General features: G+C 37.7%; 1 protein-coding gene across 11 annotated transcripts in view; it reads right to left on the minus strand.

Annotated features, from left to right (window-relative positions):
- The window catches only part of UTRN (utrophin), a 574,142-nt gene that overhangs the window by 235,779 nt on the left and 319,451 nt on the right, over positions 1 to 18,912 (minus strand). For all 11 annotated transcript variants that reach the window (XM_047102476.1, XM_047102480.1, XM_047102475.1 and 8 more), the window contains 3 exons: positions 17,094 to 17,299; positions 14,899 to 15,053; positions 220 to 409 (listed from right to left, as the gene is read on the minus strand). In XM_047102476.1, the coding sequence (XP_046958432.1) occupies positions 220 to 409; positions 14,899 to 15,053; positions 17,094 to 17,299 (551 nt within the window). The remainder of the gene's footprint in view (positions 1 to 219; positions 410 to 14,898; positions 15,054 to 17,093; positions 17,300 to 18,912) is intronic.

The raw sequence follows: 18,912 nt of genomic DNA on the forward strand, positions 1-18,912 counted from the left end.
ACAATTATTACTCCCATAAAACGGGGTTTTCCTCTATTATTAAGTAAAAGTATTTTTATAGATCTTATTTCCAGAAACCAATTATTCACAGGGGAGCATGGATCTCCTAACAGAATTAGGTAACAACCTCACCTTTTAATGGTAATAAATTTGCATGCAGCTGCATCAAAAGAGCGCAGTAAAAATAAAAGCACTGGGTGCAGTGTCCCGTGCACTTGCCTGCATCTGCTGTGCGAGCTCCCTGGCCAAGCCGCTGTCCTGAAGAGCATTCTCCCGCTGAGAGGCATCTGCAAGCACGTTCACTGTGGTCTCTGCTTCTTGTATCCACTTCAGGAAGTTCTCCAGATCCCTACGAGAGGCCTGCACTGTCCTCAGTTCAGCTTCCAAGGCGCTCTGTCTGTCGCCAACGCTGCAAGTAACAACACAACACACACGGTTCCATGGCTTTCGGTGTGACAGTCTGGACCGTGCAACCCCGAAAAACACATTAACAGCTTCCGAGGAACCTTTATTATTTAAGTGCCTAATGTAACTGGGATATTTATTGATCTGTGTATCTTGAATAATTCTGAATGAGAGGAGTGATGTGAATAGTGAGAAGAGGGAGAGAGACATATAAATATGAACAAAATAATACCCATATCATAAAATAATCATGACTCCATTTTACAACTCCTAATTGTATATTAAGTTATTCCCTGATATTTTATTTCAATACCTTAGCATAATGCCTAACACTCAAAGGAAGTATCAATAAATATTCATGCAACAAGTGACTAAATGAATTCTAGGAAGCAGTAAAATCTGAAGAAATATGATAAAATGAAAATAATTTTAAGGGCTTACTTTACATATTTTAAAACAACTCAAATCAATACAAATTGGTTCTTTAAACTGATTTAATAATATTACATTTGGAAAACATTGGAAAATCAAGCTTCTATAAACCCTTCATTAAACCGAAGTCAAAACTAATACATAGAACTATCATGGAGTTTCAGTCCATGGAATGTATCTGGGGCAACTACATTCCTGGGGCAACTATGTGGCTCAGTTGGTTAAGCATCCGACTCTTGATTTCATCTCAGGTCATGATCTCACAGTTCATGAGACTTAGCCTTGCATCAGGCTCTGCACTGACAGCGTGGAGCCTGCTTGGAATTCTCTCTTTCTCCCTCTTTCTCTCTGCCCCTCCCTCACTTGTGATCACTCATGCATTCTCTCTCTCTCTTTCAAAATAAATAAATTTAAACATTTAAGAGATATACATTCCTGTATATTCAACCTTTAAAACTTTTTATGCCTCAAAGCTCCATAATAAGAAAAAAAAAAAAAAAAACAATGCTAAAAGTGGATACTAACAATTACACCCTAAGTGTTTAAACCCAAGGGAACTGAAGACATATATCTACACTTGCACACAAATTTTCATATAGCATCATTATTTCTGATAGCCAAATGGTAGAATCAACCCAAATGTCTATCAATAGAGAAATGGATAGATAAAATGTAGTATACATGTAGTATATACTCAAGCATAAAAAGGAGTGAAATAGTGATAGACGCTATAACATGTATCAACCTTGAAAGTATGCCAAGTGGAAGAAGCCAGACATAAGAGGCTACATATTGTGTGATTCCATTCATGTTTATATGAAATTTCCAAAAGAGGTAAATCCACACAGAATGAAGAGAGATTAGTTGTTGCCTAGGACTGGAGAAGAAGGCAATGTGGATTGACTGCTAATGGGTATTGTTTCTCTTTGGGGTGATAAAATGTTCTGAAATTAAGAGTATTGTTGTGGTTGCACAACATGGTGAATATGCTAAAAATCACTGAGTTGTACACTTTAAAAGAGTTAATTTCATGGTATGTGAACTATATAACAATAAAAAAATCAGTATGTGTAATATAATCTCATTTATATTTATATATATTTTCTACCCCATCCACTCATCTATCCATACATCATGCATCCATCCATCTGTCTTATATACAGGACTGTCTGTACATTTAGATAAAAGGATAAATGCCTGTAATGTTAATATTAAAACAGTTATTTCTAGGTGCTGGGATTTAAGGTGGTTCACTTTCCTGTTTGTACTTTTCTGTAGTCTTTGATTTTACAATGAACATCAATCTTCACACATCAATAAACAAATTCTTAAATGAATGGGTAAAAGATTTAAACAGGCCATCACAGAAGACACATGGATGGTAAATAAGCACATACTCAACATCAGTACTCATCAGAGAAATGTAAATTCAAGCCACAATGAGACATTAGAATGGCTTTAGAAAATTATTATACCAACTACTGGGGAAAATGTAGAATAACTGCCACACTCATACATTGCAAATGGGAGTGCAAAATGGTACCGCCATCGAAAAACAGTTTGACAGCCTTTTTAATAAAGTTAACCAGGTACTCAAGAACAATCTAGCAATCCTACGCCCAAGTATTTACTCAAAAGAAATGAAAACATATATTCACACAAAATCCATATCCAAATCTTTGAGGCAGCTTTATTCATAATGGCCCCGAACAGGTAACCACCCAAATATCATCAGGTGGTAAATAGATAAACTGTGGTGTATGCATACAATGGAATACTACTCAACAATAAACTGATAGATGCAACAACATGGATGGAATCTCAAATGCATTTTGCTAAGTCAAAAAAGCCAGGCACGAAAGCTTTATGTTCCCATTCATAAGCCATTCTAGAAAGTCATCAACCTCATCTGAGCATTTACCTACTAAACAGTCTCCAGTAGCATTTGGTTGCCTAGAATAAACCCAAATTGCTTTTCCTGAAACTCAATGTCCTCCACAATCTGTCACGAATTCACTTTTCTAACTTATTCCCTAGTTCTCTCCAAAACTCTCTTCAGATCAACATGGTATGCTCCTATTGTTCTAGGATATTCTTAATACTGTGTCCACCCAAAAACTTCATATCCACATAAAAATGTCCTTCTAACCACCTCCACTTATCAAAATCCTGCCAATTCTTTCAGGGGTAAGGACCACCTTCTTCAGAACATCCCAGCCCAATTAGATTTCCTTGCTTTAAGTTCATAAAAGGTCACTGCTCCTCTTTATCCAGAAAGTAATCACATGGGGGCACCTGGGTGGCTCAGTCGGTTGAGTGTCAGCCTCTTCATTTCAACTCAGGTCATGTCCAGGAGTGTGGAACTGAGCTCCATGAACTGTGTGCTGAGTGTGGAGCCTGTTTAAGATATTCTCTCTCTCTCTCTCTCTCTCTCTCTCTTTCTTCCCTCCCCCTCCCACACCCACACCTCTCCCCTGCTAATGCAGCTCTCTTGGGGAAAAAAAAAGCTTTAAAAAACATGGATCCTGGAAAAGCCCTTGGATTGTGATCTTGTTACACACTTAAATTAATTTGTATTACATATATTTGTTTTCTGTCCTCCTGTTCTGTAGACTCACTATGGGCAGAAGGAGTCTTGTATATCTCCATATTTTTCAGAGTCCTTATTACAGTATTATAATAAGTATTTATAGGAAAAGGACAATCAAGACTGTAAATCAGGAAAATATATATAAGAAGCAGAAAACAGGGGAGCCAAGAGAGAAGCAAACGGGGGAGAAGCAAACAGGCCTTCATGGTAATGGTGAGAAGAGACCTCAAAAGAGACAGCCGATGAATTGGGTCAGATGAGGGCTAGGTTTTTTTGTTTTAACTAGATGAAACTAACAAAGGATACATTCGGACAAAACAAGGAAATAACCCAAAAGAGAAAAGAAAAACACGCACAAAAAAAAAAAAAAAAAAAAAAAAAGACAAACCCACATTAGATCCATGAAATAGGGATTCCAAACTAGGAGAAAAGCACAGAAAATCCTCAGGATTATGGCCCAGAAAGTATGTCTGCAGAAGAAATGTCTCTAAGTAAAAATATTAGAAGTAATAGACTGCTTACTATGATCGACTTTGTGAGAAATTATACTGTCAGGTCATTGAAAAATGTGGGAAGAATTAGTAATAGGTACAAAGGAACCTAAGTACATAAAAGCAAGGCAATTATTAATTTCAGATGAAAAAAACAAGAAGCAAAATTATAGTAAACTTCAGTGCTTGGCTGTTGATGATGGTTAGACACACATAACAGTGTCAACACAGAATAACTGTTTATCTAAAACTTCAGCATTAAGGGGCCTTTGGGTGGCTCAGTCTGTTAAGCAACTGACTCTTGGTTTTGGCTCAGGTCACAATCTCACAGTTCATGGGTTCAAGCCCCGCATCGGGATCTGCACTGACAGTGCACGGCCTGCTTGGGATTCTCGCTCCCTCTCTCTCTGCCTCTTCCCCACTTGGGTGTTCTCTCTTTCTCTTTCTCTCTCTCTTAAAATTAATAAATATTTAAAAAATCAAAAAAAAATTAAGAATAAAAATAAAAATTCAGCAATGAGATGATATAGCCACTGTGGAAAACAGTACGGTGATTCCTCAACAAATTAAAAATAGAAGTAACATATGATCTATCAATTCTGCTTTTGTGGATACACCCAAAAGAATTGAAAGCAGCATCTTGAAAACGTTTGCCCCCCATGTTCACAGCAGCATAATTCACAATAAGTAAAATGTGGAAGCAACCCAAGTGTCCATCAACTGATGTATGGATAAGTAAAATGTGATATATACGTACAAGGGAATATTATTAAGCCCTAAAAAGGAAAGAAATTCTGACATATGCTACAACATGGATGAACCTTCAGCACATTATACTAAGCGAAATAAGTTAGTCAAAAAAACACAGATACTGTATAATTTCACTTACATGAGGTACTTAGAGTAGTCAAATCCAAACAGAGAGTAAAATGGTGGTTGCCAGGAATGGGAGAAAGAAAGAATGGGGAGTTATCGTTTAATGAACACAGAGTTTTCACTCTGCAAGATGAAAAGAGTTATGGGCATGGTCGGTGGTGATGGCTGCACAATGGCATGAATATTTAATACCACTGAACTATAGACTTAAAAATAGTTAAGATGGTAAATTTTATGTTATGCATATTTTACCACAATAAAAATAAAGTGAAAAAAAATTCAATGATGAGGAAGGGAAGAGAACAGTGGCATGAGAAAGCTATGCCCTATGTATTTACCAGAATAGGATATCAATAGACAATATCTAATATTGATGTATTGGAAGATAATGGTATACTCATTTTATTTAGAATATGGAAATGTATAAATGACATAAGGAGAAGCCAAAAGAAGATAAAGTAGTTGCTCCCGGCGGGTGGGGGGGGGGGGGTGATGAACCATGGTGAACAGTGAGAGAACCACTATATTTTGTAATACACCTTTAAGTACTTCTAATTTTTTAAAACATATGTATATATTTCTTTACTTTTTATTTAAAAAAAATTTTTTTAATGTTCATTTATTTTTGAGAGAGAGACAGTGTAAGCAGGGGAGGGGCAGAGAGAGAGGGAGACACAGAATCCGAAGCAGGCTCCAGGCTCTGAGCCATCAGCACAGAGCCTGATGCGGGCCTTGAACCCACAAGCTGTGAGATCACGACCCGAGCCAAAGTCAGACGCTCAACCGACTGAGCCACCCAGGCACCCCTATTTCGTTACTTTTTAAATTTTAGAAGTTACCCACTAGAATTCGGGTGGTTGGCAGTACTGGTGTTGTTTAATCTTCCACCCAATTTTTAAAACATCAACAGAAAAACTATTACGAATAACCAAATAAAGGCAGTACCAAAAAGGTACTAAAAAGCAAAAAATTACAGGAGTACACACATGCAATTAGTTGACCATGAGTTGACCTCTTAACACTCATGTAAAATTAATGACTATAAAATTTGATGAAGTCAAATGCTTTAATTTTACAGAATCATTATCATTTATTTTGAAGAATATTCACATGTATGTAATAGGTTATGTGGCAAACAGCTAATGTAAAAACAGATCATTATAGATTAGCTCTGTTAAACCTTAAGAATGCCCAGCCTAGAAAAAAAGGATGCAAATGTCTGAGAATCCAATGGGTTTATTTATTTACCTTTAAAAATGAACCAATCACTAATCCTCGGTCCAGAGCTTTAGTGTTTACATTCTTTACCTTAAATATCCTTCATCCCCACCCCCATTCCCGCTCACCTTCCCCTCCCCCCAGAACTTGGTGCAGACATCTGCAATGAAGTGCAGGCACTTTGTCCCACACAATCACATGATGTCCTTTACCCTGGCTGTTAGTGTGCCCTTTCTGCTATGACAAATCTCCACAAACTCAACGGCTTCGAGCCACCTGAGTTTATTACCTCACAGTTCTGTCAGGCAGTTTCTGAAATAGAGCTCCCCAGACTTAAATCAAGTTGTCAGCAAGGCCACATTGCTTGGTGAAGGCCCTAGAGATAGTCCTGTTTCCTTGTCATTTCCAGCTTCTGGCTGGAGATCACCCATATTCCTTGGCTCCTGACCCCTTCCTCCATCTTTACTTTCATGAAGACGCATGTCATAGAACGGGGTCCACTCAGATGATCCAAGATTATCTCCCTACCTGGGAAGACATTCTGCCACCTTATCACATCTCCAATCATGACCAAAAGTGACTATTTTGTTGTCTGTGTGAAGCTTCTGGATCATCAGCGCACCTGGTACCCCCAAGGCCTACACACAGTAGCAATTCCAGTATGCACTGAATACATTAATACAAAAACAGAAATAACGTCTCCCATCCTGTAATAATTTATGGATAAAATGAGGTATATATACATAAATGTATCAATAAAGTAAAAAAAAATAAAGTAAAAGAAATATAAAAATAAAGACTCAATAAATAACATTTTCCCTAATCTTGTATATGAATTTAGTGAAACACTGGGAAATGAATTTGCTTACAGCATGCAAATGTGCAATTTAATCATAAATGTCCCAGAGAATTTTTTCAAGCTCACATATATCTGGGTGTCAGATTTTTTTTTATCATGAATGTAATCAATTATTAAAAATAATGAACATACTAGGAACTAAACTCTATAGCAGTCCAAATTGTCTTCATATTATTATAAAAATGTAATCATAGTGTGCATTAACTTATAGTCTGATTTTTAAATATAATTTCACATGCAATTTAAAATAGAATATAACTCAAAGGTAACATATCACCCATTTTGTTCTTCTTTTAAAATGAGATCCAGTGGTAAGTATGGTATACTGGACACTACAAGAACTTTTTATCCATTTTTAAGGAATTACACATGATTTATCATACTATCATAAGGCCAAAATAATTGCTCAAATGAAAGTCTCAGGAATATGTATGCACACTTCATCACACAAGTTAATAAATTACCTTTAATGCCATTTGTTCATTGCTCTCAGAAAACCAACTAATTCTACCACCTCTGACATTCACTAACTATATGGCTTCGGATAAATCACTTCATATCTCCAATTTTTTTTCTATCCTTTAAAGTAATTTGCCTCAACTAGATGAGGAAAGGACCCATTTCAGAGTCTCCAGAGGTCCTTTTATTTTAATTTGTATTTATTTTGAGAGAGAGGGAGAGAGAGTGCACATGTGCACATGCATGGGGGAGGAACAGAGAGAGGGAGAGAAAGAATCCCAAGCAGGCTATATGCTCAGCACAAAGCCCAATGCAGGGCTCCTTCCTATGACCCTGAGATTGTGACCTGAACTGAAATCAAGAGTTAGACATTTGGGGCACCTGGGTGGCTCAGTCGGTTAAGCGGCCGACTTCGGCTCAGGTCATGATCTCGCGGTCCGTGAGTTCGAGCCCCGCATCGGGCTCTGTGCTGACAGCTCAGAGCCTGAAGCCTGTTTCAGATTCTGTGTCTCCCTCTCTCTGACCCTCCCCTGTTCATGCTCTGTCTCTCCCTGTCTCAAAAATAAATAAAACGTTAAAAAAAAAAAAAAGAGTTAGACATTTAACTGACTGAGTCACCCAGGTGCCCGACCAGGGGTCCTTTTAAAACTACATAATCCATCACAGAGATTATAGAAGAGACTCTCCATTCTCGCCCCCATCCCTAGCTTCAAGTCCAGCATCATCAAGAATCACTGCATGTAAATGAAATGTAACTGACGAGGATACATGAGTGTTGTGCAGGCAGCAAAAAGGTTGGAAAGAACTCATGTGCAAGTTCTTAAGAGCACATCGGCACTGAACTGGCATTGGTCTACAATTCTCAGTGAAGAGTGTATATCTGGCAGTTCAGGTTTGCTACATCTTAAGAAAAGATCAGAAGAGCCAGAAGAGGTTCTGAGAAGTGTAATGAGAGAATATAGAGGCAGGAGCACTATTATAGGAGAAAAAAAAAAGGCAGGGGGGATTTCAAGTTTAAGACACTGTGGCTACTAGACAAAGGTAGAGAAAATTTTTAAAAATCTTTATATTTTTTTAAAATAGTTTTTAGCCTATAAAGAATAAAGGATAGCCTGAAAGCCTAAAAGATAACAACATTTGAAGTTTAGAAGGGTAACTTTAGCAGAAACAAGAATTTTAACTTCAAACAGAAGTAGCAGACTATAGAATTTATATAGTTCAGGTTTGCTACATCTTAAGATCAGAAGAGTCAGAAGAGGTTCTGGGAAGTGTAATTAGAGAATATAGGGGCAGGAGCACTATTATAGGAGGAAAAAAAAAAAGGCAGGGGGATTTCAAGTTTAGGACACTGTGGCTACTAGACAAAGGTAGAGAAGATTTTTTTTAAATCTTAAATTTTTTAAAAATATTTTTTAGCCTATAAAGAATAAAGGATAGGCTGAAAGCCTAAAAGATAACAATATTTGAAGTTTAGAAGGGTAACTTTAGCAGAAACAAGAATTTTTACTTCAAACAGAAGTAACAGACTATAGAATTCTTTGGGACAAGTAATGGTGCAGACTGAACATATAAATAGCTTCTCATAAAAGATTTGAGGAATCCATGGGTAACAGATTTATAATAGTTTATATTTAAGGGAACTGGGATTTTTAAAAGGTAAACTCAGCTTTTGGAAGAGATTTCTGCTATAAAAGCAGCTATATTCTACAAAATAGCTTATGGTTATTTTGCAGCCTAACAAAACATGGCCACCCATATAACTGACTTTTCAAATGTTACTTTAAAGACGTTAAACAATACTTTGATAAGTTAAGCTACAAGACATATTATTTAATCAAGTGAGCATGTGGTTATAATTGGGTCAAAAGAGTGAATACAACTAAACATGTCTCTTTTTTTTTTTTTTACTTTAATGGAAAAGAATACCTTAAGAAACCCACAGATATGTGTTGCTAAGTTTTGCTATACTTAAAAAGTGACCTTTACAGTTACATGAGATTTAAATATATTTATCTCCTTTGAGAGGAAAATAGTGGCATCAGTAGTTTGAGTGGCATGTAGAAAACTTACAATGAAACAATTCTTTAAGCTTTTCAATGGATACTTTCATAAGGTAATTTTCTTCTTTGGTAAATAAAATAACATTTCGCTAAAAAATGTATTAAAGCACACTTTGGGGAAATGCAGTTGATTTAATGAAGAATTAGTCTCTACAGACATACCCCACAATCTATTGTCTTTTGGTGACCAGTCTTTGTTACACAGAGATTGGGTCATCATCAAGCATTGAAATATTCACTCCATGGGATTTAAGGAGACTATTCTAAGCTGCTAATGCCACACCAATTGGGAAGCTCAAGAAAGGAGCCCCCACTGGCCCCACCCCCACTCGATGATGCCTGCCATTGACCTTGTACAACCCAAAGGAGTTGCTCTCCCTAGGGCTGCTGCAGCCAGCAAGTAAATAGCTAAGACCACAGAACTATTTCTGTGACAGAATTTATATCACCACATCCTGTTTCCCTTTTAGCTAAATCACTACCAAATATCCAGTCTTCATTACCCAGCCAATATAGGACTTAACTCCAATACTACTCTGCACCTTCCCCAGTCAACCCCAACTCACCCCCAAAACCCTTCTTCTATTATGTCCAGAAATCTCTTCCATGATCAGCAGACCACAGATCAACCCCTTCATCTTAAGGGAAATTGGTTTCCTTAGGAACATCAGTTCCTCTGGAAAATTTTAATGGCATTTTTTTCTTTCTCCTCACAGATCCTATATGCCTCAGGGTGAGTAATTGGAATAAGGGTCCTCTTCCTTGCTTTCCATTGCCACTTCCAGGAAAATACTGTTTCTCTCATCTTCCAGGCAAAACCTTACTCTTTCAAAGCACAAGGCATTTACCCATTATGTTCATATAATGACCTCCAGGCCCATGGTCACTGCATACTGGTTAAAAGGGTTGCTCCCTACCTCAACAGGTAAGTAGTGTCTGAAATTCAATTTAAGATCTGCCTGCCGAGCCACAGGCTCTAGTGGGGGCTGTACCACCCAGCAAAAGAGACATCTTACCCATGATTACGGACTGAGAGCAATCTCCATCTCACTACTTTACAAACCCCACCCTCTCCCCTGCAACCTATGTACCATCTGCATTCCTTCTACTTGCCTCTGAGTACATGAGCAGTGCTAAAGAACACGATAACAGGGCTATCTTCCCTTTACGTTTATTACGACCAACCACCAAGAGGCAGTCATCTCTGCCCAGCAATACTAAAGTTCCCACAGGAAGCTCTCTGCCCCACCCAACCCAGATGCTGACATTACCTGTGGTCCTCTCCAAATCTCTCAGTCCCACCTCCAACCTCACTGATGGCATATTCATGGATCACAAAGAGAGTAGGCTCATTGCACAGAATCTTCCATCTTCCCAGCACATCGTGATTAATGATGTACAAGATGGTCCTTATAGCACAAAAGGATATCGTCTCATTTCCTTTACAATATTTCAACGTAGATCACTAGGTGTGTGTATGGGTATGCATGTAGGCAAGTATATGTGTACATATACATACACATATACATACATATATATATACACATATACATATACATAGGCACTCTAGGGCTAAACACCATTTCAGACCCAAATCAGACATCCACAGTTCAAAAGTTACTATGAGCACATTTCAACTCACACTATAATCTCAACTTACACTAAAAAAAAAATTTGTTAATTGCCATTAAGAGATATAAGAGGAAAACAATTTCACAGATGAAAAGAGCAGTGATCAATCCATGTCCGTTAGTTAAAGACATTAGAAACAGGCCTGTTGTTTGCAGAATCCAACATAGTGGGAGCTAGCTGTGTTTCAGAATTAAGAATTTTCTGTACAATAAAAAATTATTATTATGAATGTATCTGTATGACATATTACCCCCAAGTAGGGTCTGAGGCAGCAAACACATTAATATTTCTGCAGCTAGGAACAAGGCTATTTATACTAAGCAGGACAAATAAAGGCTATAATAAACAGCCTCATGTCAATTCAAAGCTTTCTGTTATCAGAGCATATTGCATTTTGGCATCGTAGATAAGGGACTGAGGCCCTATAACTGTGAATGGCCAAATTACTTAGGCCAATTGCAATTCATACAAAACATTTCCTTTGAAAGCTGATATTAAACCTCACACATTATGCCACAATGACAGTATTCCATGAGCAAGTATAATAACCCCTCACCTCCCTCCCCGAATTTGGCTGACAATGACGCATATACAGAGTATGGCTTCGAGATAAGAGGAGAGCCCTTGTATAAACCCTCTCAGCGACCACTGCAGAGGGCACAATGGCCACATACTGGAGAGTGTTACATTATTCATCGGCAGAGGCCCCTGTATCGTTAATCAGATCTGGTTTCTAAACTCAACACAGATAAGAAACAGTAAGTGGAATCACAGACAGATCCGAGAGGCCGGTACACAGAGCAGTCACAGCAATAGCTGACATTCCTATAACAAGGAAGAAGAACAAAATTATTCTTAAAGAAGGTAAGACTGACTGCACAGTCAAAAAGGTCTGGATACCAGTCTCAGTTCTGCTTTTAAGAGCTGTGTGATTTCGGGTGTTCCTTAACTTTCCTCTGCTTCAGTCTATTCATCGACATGGCATTGATGAAAACGCAGCCTGTCTCCTGTGGCTTGCAGATTAAATAAAATAATGCATGTGAACAGATTAGCACAGATCCTGACAATGGGAAGACACCCAATAAAATTTATACACTAAAAATAAAGCAGAAGATCTTACAAAGTACAGTAGCCTGAATAAATTTACTACCAACTCTTCAGAACTCAGAGCATGGAGAGCATTATCATACCTTAGTATAGAAAATTATCATCTTGGCTCTGCCATGTGACTTTGAACATGTCATTTAACTTCTCAGAGCCTGAGAGCATTACACTGGACCACACATTCTCAGTGGAGGTGAAAAGTGGTTCTTTGGTGGGGCAGGGTCAGGGAGGGGAGTGGAAAAATGTACCCTTTTTATTTATAAAGCACAACTATAAAGTACAGAAAGAGATATACAGTATACCCATGGTATTAAAATTTCATGGGAGTGGGGATCTCACAAGGCTCTCTGAGAGTTGATAATATAAAAACATTGAGAAACACTGGCTTAAATGAACTGTAAGATTGTATATAGCCCTTAAAGTTCTTTAATTCTACCTATCACAGTAAGAACGCCAAGGATTTTTTTTTAATGTTTGTTGTAAGTTTATATATTTTGTTTAAGGCAAGGAAAGATTTGTATATTCTAGAAAGGTCTCCAATTAAAACAGTTAAAAACTGTAAGTATCACTGTTTAGAAGGGAAAATTCTAGAAATACATAGAAACCCCAGCTGTCACTCAGGAAAGGATCCTGTGAGCTACAGTTTTGTTGTATTTTCCCTGCTTTATAGATAGTAATATACCTAAATCGTGTCTAAATATTAATGTTGATGTATTTCCCTCCAAAATGCAGTAAGAAAATACAATAAGGACAATGACTTGTAACTACCATAAAATTGGAACACTGTGCTTGTCTTAGCTCTGATAAATGAAAGATCACCTTGGAATATAATTCATTTTTAATTGCCTCTTCCATCTAATCTAACTACTGCTGTAGGCTGTCTTAAAATATTTACAAAGTAAAAGCAAAAAAAAAAAAAGAATTGGAGGTGCTAAATAAAGCAGGCTTCACATTCCTAAGTGATCAGTGTTTTTGGTATCGTTTACAACAAAAACAAAGTCATAATTCTTACATATGGATTTCTGGAGACACACAGATAAAGTACGCTTAAGGACTATCTTAGTGTTAAAGCTGGGTTTTTAAATTGAGATATAATTGACATATCATATTGCGTTAGTTTTAGGAAAGCACCCTAAGGTATAAAACAGTAATTTGATGCAAGTATATATTGCAAAATGATTAACACAGTAAATTTAATTAACATCTATCACCACACAGGGTTACACATTTTTTTGTTCTTGTGCTGAGAACTCTTAAAACCTACTTGGTAATATTCGAGTATACATAACATTTGAATATACATTCGAATAATATTTGAATATACAATACAGTATGGTTAACTATGGATGCCATGCAGTCCCCAGGACTTATTTATCCTATAGTTGTTTTTAATTCACCCTCTTCCCTGCCCTAGTTTTGGGATCCTTACTACATCCAAGTAACCAATTACAACAAAAAACAACAGATGTACTAAAATGCTAGAAAGGGCAGCATTATAGCTATCTTCAGCTTTAACTACTCTGAAGTTTTGTATCTGTATCTTAGTCTTATTTCCTCCAGAATCCTAGGTATGTGTAGCAACTCACACTCATATACTGCCTTTTAATTCTTTACTTTGAGTTTCCTAAAAATCTACTTTGAAGACTCCAAAAATGACATTGTAAAAATGCATAAAACACCTCCACGTCAAACTGTTATTAAATGCTTGGCCATACTTTATGACCAATAATTTGTATCATAAGGTGTTCTAATATCATCCATTTTACTCACTGCAAAATAAAATGTGTTTTGATACAAATTAGCTTTCAGGCAGTTGGTTGTATTTGAATATATAAAGATGTGTGTGAGAGCATAATTTTATTAGACACAGGCATTCCCAGTACCATGCGGGAAGTAAATGCTTTTTCCTGATGATCAATATAAGTATGCTATCTTTTTTTAAAAAAAAAATTTTTTTAATGTTTATTTATTTGGGGACAGAGAGAGACAGAGCATGAATGGGGGAGGGGCAGAGAGAGAGGGAGACACAGAATCGGAAGCAGGCCCCAGGCTCCGAGCCATCAGCCCAGAGCCTGACGCAGGGCTCGAACTCACGGATCGCGAGATCGTGACCTGAGCTTAACCGACTGAGCCACCCAGGCGCCCCAAGTATGCTATCTTAAAGAGACTCTAACCACTGCTTACAGTTCCTCAGACCCTAGGTGTTCAACTGACAGGAAAATCTCTCTTATAAACACATATGCTATTTTAGATTCTTCCAAATATACTGGCTTGACAGAGTAATGGAATGAAAATAGATTAGCTGAAGCCCTAAATACACATAGCATGTTTCAGAAGCCTGGTGTTGGATCCGTGTGTTCTCAGCCTCAACTGAGGATAACCTGGCCAAAGAGTACACTATTTTAATTACAATTAGGGGTGATATTACCCTAATGCATCTGTAAATACCGAACTGGTCCTTACCACCAGAGTACTACAGGATGTATTCCAGGTAATGCTGGGAGGCCGAGGAAAATCAGAGCACATGAAATGATCTAAGGCAAGGTTTAGCCTCACTCAAGGAGAACCCCATTGCAGAAATTCAAGTAGATAATGTATAAATATACCTTCTGTACTAAGTGTGAAAATAGTAACTCGGGACAGTACAAAAATTTTTTAAAAGTAATAAGATATACTTCTAGTAGTCCCATATTTGGCATGTTTCCATGAGAAAGCCAAAGCAACTAAATTCTCACCTCTACATGCATTTACCTGCCAGGCCCTTAGTGTTACCTTTGTTTGAGGTTGATCCATGATGTTTTTAAGTACTCGGTGGTTTCCTTCACATTCCTGGTGTCATCACTACCATATTCCTCCAGCAGCTTCTGCAGGACATTATCGAACGCCATTACAATACCATCGCCAGGATCCAGTTCTTGAAGCAGTATCTAAGGTGTAATTGTAGGTGTAATGATTAGCCTTGGTCACTCAGTAACTAGTATTACCTAAACACTCATCCTCCCCATAGGTTTTGACATGTTTTAGACACAAATATCAAAAGAAAAAAGCAAATTATGAGACAAACTCTTGAACATAAGCTTAATTAAAAGTAATTCTGGGGGCGCCTGGGTGGCTCAGTCAGTTAAGCGTCCGACTTCAGCTCAGGTCACGATCTCACGGTCTGTGAGTTCGAGCCCCGCGTCGGGCTCTGGGCTGATGGCTCAGAGCCTGGAGCCTGCTTCCGGTTCTGTGTCTCCCTCTCTCTCTGTCCCTCCCCCGTTCATGCTCTGTCTCTCTCTGTCTCAAAAATAAATAAACGTTAAAAAAAATTTAAAAAAAAAAAAAAGTAATTCTGGAAGTGAAAAGGCAAGTGTCTAGGAAATGATCAAGTACATAGCAGATGATATTACAAGACTCTCTGTTTTTCTTCTCTGAGATATTTTACTTCCTCAAACCATTTATCTTTTCCATTTGTTCTGCTATATACCTGATCCTTATAGCAACGTGAATCATACAGGAATAAACTTACTATAGAGTTCTTCTACATACTGGCAGAAATGAAAAGGGCCAACAACATGGAAGTCTTCTGTGCCCCTGGATCACTCTGTGTGTTGACAAAGTTAACTGCTTGGGTGGATCAAGGAGTCAAGCGAGGTTTACTGAGAGTTGCTTAAATAACTACACGGATGCAGAGTGTGTCCACATGCACTGGTTTTCCACCTCTCAGAACCCCTGGACCTAGATACTCCCCATGAAATCCAAATGACAAAGGAATGTTCCTATAATGCTTTTTATAGCAACTGGCAAAAAAAAATCACCCTAAAGTTTAAGCAGAAAAGAGCCACACTATTGTTTAGAAAGGAATATTTTTAATATCTGCTGATTAAAGCATTGGTATCACTTTTTATTTTATTTCAGTCAGCTTTGCTATTATACTTGAGTCATTTAATTAAAACAATCTGCAGATATCATAAACATAGAAAATCATCCACAAAATCAGGACACCCGGCCACTTGACTTCTAAATTGTAACTGTGGAAAGTCTACAAGTGTGAAGAATAAATACATGTTCTCAGGATTTATATTTTCTTTCCCACATATTCTTTATTATATCTTTATTACATTCTTCACAAATGTACACTGTCATCTTAAGTTACCCGAAGGGCAAAGAAACGTTATACCAAAATATAACCTAACACCTATAACCCCCAATCCAAGAATATTTTCTTTTTTAAAAATGTTTATTTACTTATTTTTGAGAGAGAGAGGGAGTAGGCGTGAGTGGGGGGAGGGGCAGAGAGAGGGAGAGAGAGAATCCCAAGCAGGTTCCAGGCTATCAGTGCAGAGTCTGATGCAGGGCTTGACCTCACAAACAGTGAAATCATGACCTGAACCAAAACCAAGAGGTGGACACTTAACACACTGAGCTACCCAGGTGCCCCAAATATTTTCTATAATTATAGACAGAATACAAAATAGCACTTTAAAAATACCATTAATGTTCGATGTTGTCAACTTTATATTCAAACCAATCACAAAAAGTCACCTATTCTTATGATATAGATAAAACAGTTGGTTATAAAGGTACTAAAAGAAACTACACTTGTTACCTGATTTGGTCACTATGGTAGCCTCAAATGAAGGTCTCAGAGAATTTCATAAATAAAAATAACCTTCAGGGTAGACATGGAAGGGAGTAAAAGGAGGAGGGTTCCTATCTTTCTAGATGCTGGTTCATGGTTGTGTTCCATTTGCAAAGAATCAGTGAGGGATAAATCTGGCATACAGGTACATTTCTATCTGTTATGCCTTCCAATTTTTTTCAAAAACCTTCCTGGTCAAATTTTTTAATATAAATTTAGATGTATATTCTAAGCACTTGTGAAAACATCATGACAAGGGTCCCCAAAATTACAGTTCATGATGGAACAAAAAAGTACATCCAACAAACTGATAATGCAAAAAAAAAAAAAAATCTATGAGTCTTACTTGATTATCAGAAATTTGCTTGATGAGTGGATCCCTTCGAGCTTGTTGGAGAATGTAGAGTCGAGCCTCATATTTTCTCATGAGCTCCTCGGTTTCTTCTCTGTGATCATCCCACTGAAGACTGTCGATAATCATGTCCTCCAGCTGCTGCTGTCTTAACTCGACACCATGCTGGGTGCTATCCCACTGGTTCTTGACCTTTTCCACTGGAGGAGACATTATAAAAATAATCCCAGAAAGTAACTGTCAGTAAAGGGGAAAAATACCTGATACCAAGTCTATCATAAGTAAGGTTATAAATAGAAAAGAAAAAGAAGGCAAATTGGTACATACATCTTAGGGGAATTTTTTTAAGTTTATTTATTTATTTTTGAGAGAGAGAGTGAGGGAGGGGCAGAGGGGGGGAGAGAGAGAGAGAGAGAGAGATAGAGAGAGAGAGAGAGAGAGAGAATCCTAAGCAGGATCCACAGTGTCAGCACAGAGCCCAATGTAGGGCTCAATCCCATGAACCATGAGATCATGACCTGAACCAATATCAAGAGTCAGACACTTAACCGACTGAGGCACCCAGGTGCCCCTAAATTCTATTTTATTTATTTACTTACTTATTTATTTTTAAATCCTTTTCTAAATTTATTTTGAGAGAGAGAGAGAAAGACAGCTGGGGAGGGGCAGACAGAGGGAATCCCAAGCAGGCTCCACTCTGTCAGCTCAGAGCCCGATGAAGGGCTCAAACTCACAAACTGTGAGATCATGACCTGAGCCAAAATCAAGAGTTGGACACTTAACCGACTGAGACACCCAGGTGCCCCTCTAAATTCTATTTTAAATGGGGTGCCCGGGTGGCTCAGTTGGTTGAACGTCCAACTTCAGCTCAAGTCATGATCTCATGGCTTGTGAGTTCGAGCCCCACATTGGTCTCTGAGCTGACAGCTCAGAGCCTGGAGCCTGCTTTGGATTCTGCGTCTACCTCTCTGCCCCTTCCTTGCTCACGCTCTGTCTCTCTCTCTCTCTCTCTCTCAAGAATAAATAAAAACAGGGGCGTCTGGGTAGCTCAGTCGGTTAAGCATCCGACTTTGGCTCAGGTCGTGATCTTGTGGTCCATGAGTTCAAGCCCCGCATTGGGCTCTGTGCTGACAGCTCAGAACCTGGAGCCTGCTTCTGATTCTGTGTCTCCCTCTCTCTCTGGCCCTCCCCCCATTCATTCTCTGTTTCTGTCTCAAAAATAAATAAACATTAAAAAAAATTTTTTTTAAATAAAAACATTAAAAAATTTTGTTTAAAAATAAATAAAATAAATAAATTCTATTTTTAATGCACTGAAATAGCTCACAATAAAAATAACAACTATTTTAAATGGATAAACCAAAAATTATAAAGAAAGTAAATTCCTATCTAATTTATATTCACAGAATCTGGTTTAATAAAGGTAGAGTTTAACAATACCCTATGACAGAACTGTAAGACACAGATGTAGTCACTTGTCATCTTCAAAGGAGATGCTCTAAGGCTGTCAGGATTTTGAAAGGAAATAATCTATTTAAGAATACTTTTCATATTTGTTTTACTGTAGCATGAAAGAAAGCATTTTTATATGTTCAAGAAAAACACCAAGAGCAAATTAGATTCAAGTTCTATGTCCCCAGTAGCTCTTTACCATAAAAAAATTGACACTAGATCTTGTCCTCTTTCTTTTTTAATATCTCTTTCTATTTCTTTTTCTCCTCTGTCTGTTCTCCACCCTTTTTCTCCCCTACCCTCTCTCCTCTTCTCATTTTTAACAAGGGACTAAGGAAAGAGAGATCTAATGAAACAAACT

This window comes from Lynx rufus, unplaced genomic scaffold, assembly GCF_022079265.1.
Source record: "Lynx rufus isolate CCGP_SWC_20201006 ecotype Redwood Valley unplaced genomic scaffold, mLynRuf1.p SCAF_6, whole genome shotgun sequence".
Taxonomy (NCBI): domain Eukaryota; kingdom Metazoa; phylum Chordata; class Mammalia; order Carnivora; family Felidae; genus Lynx; species Lynx rufus.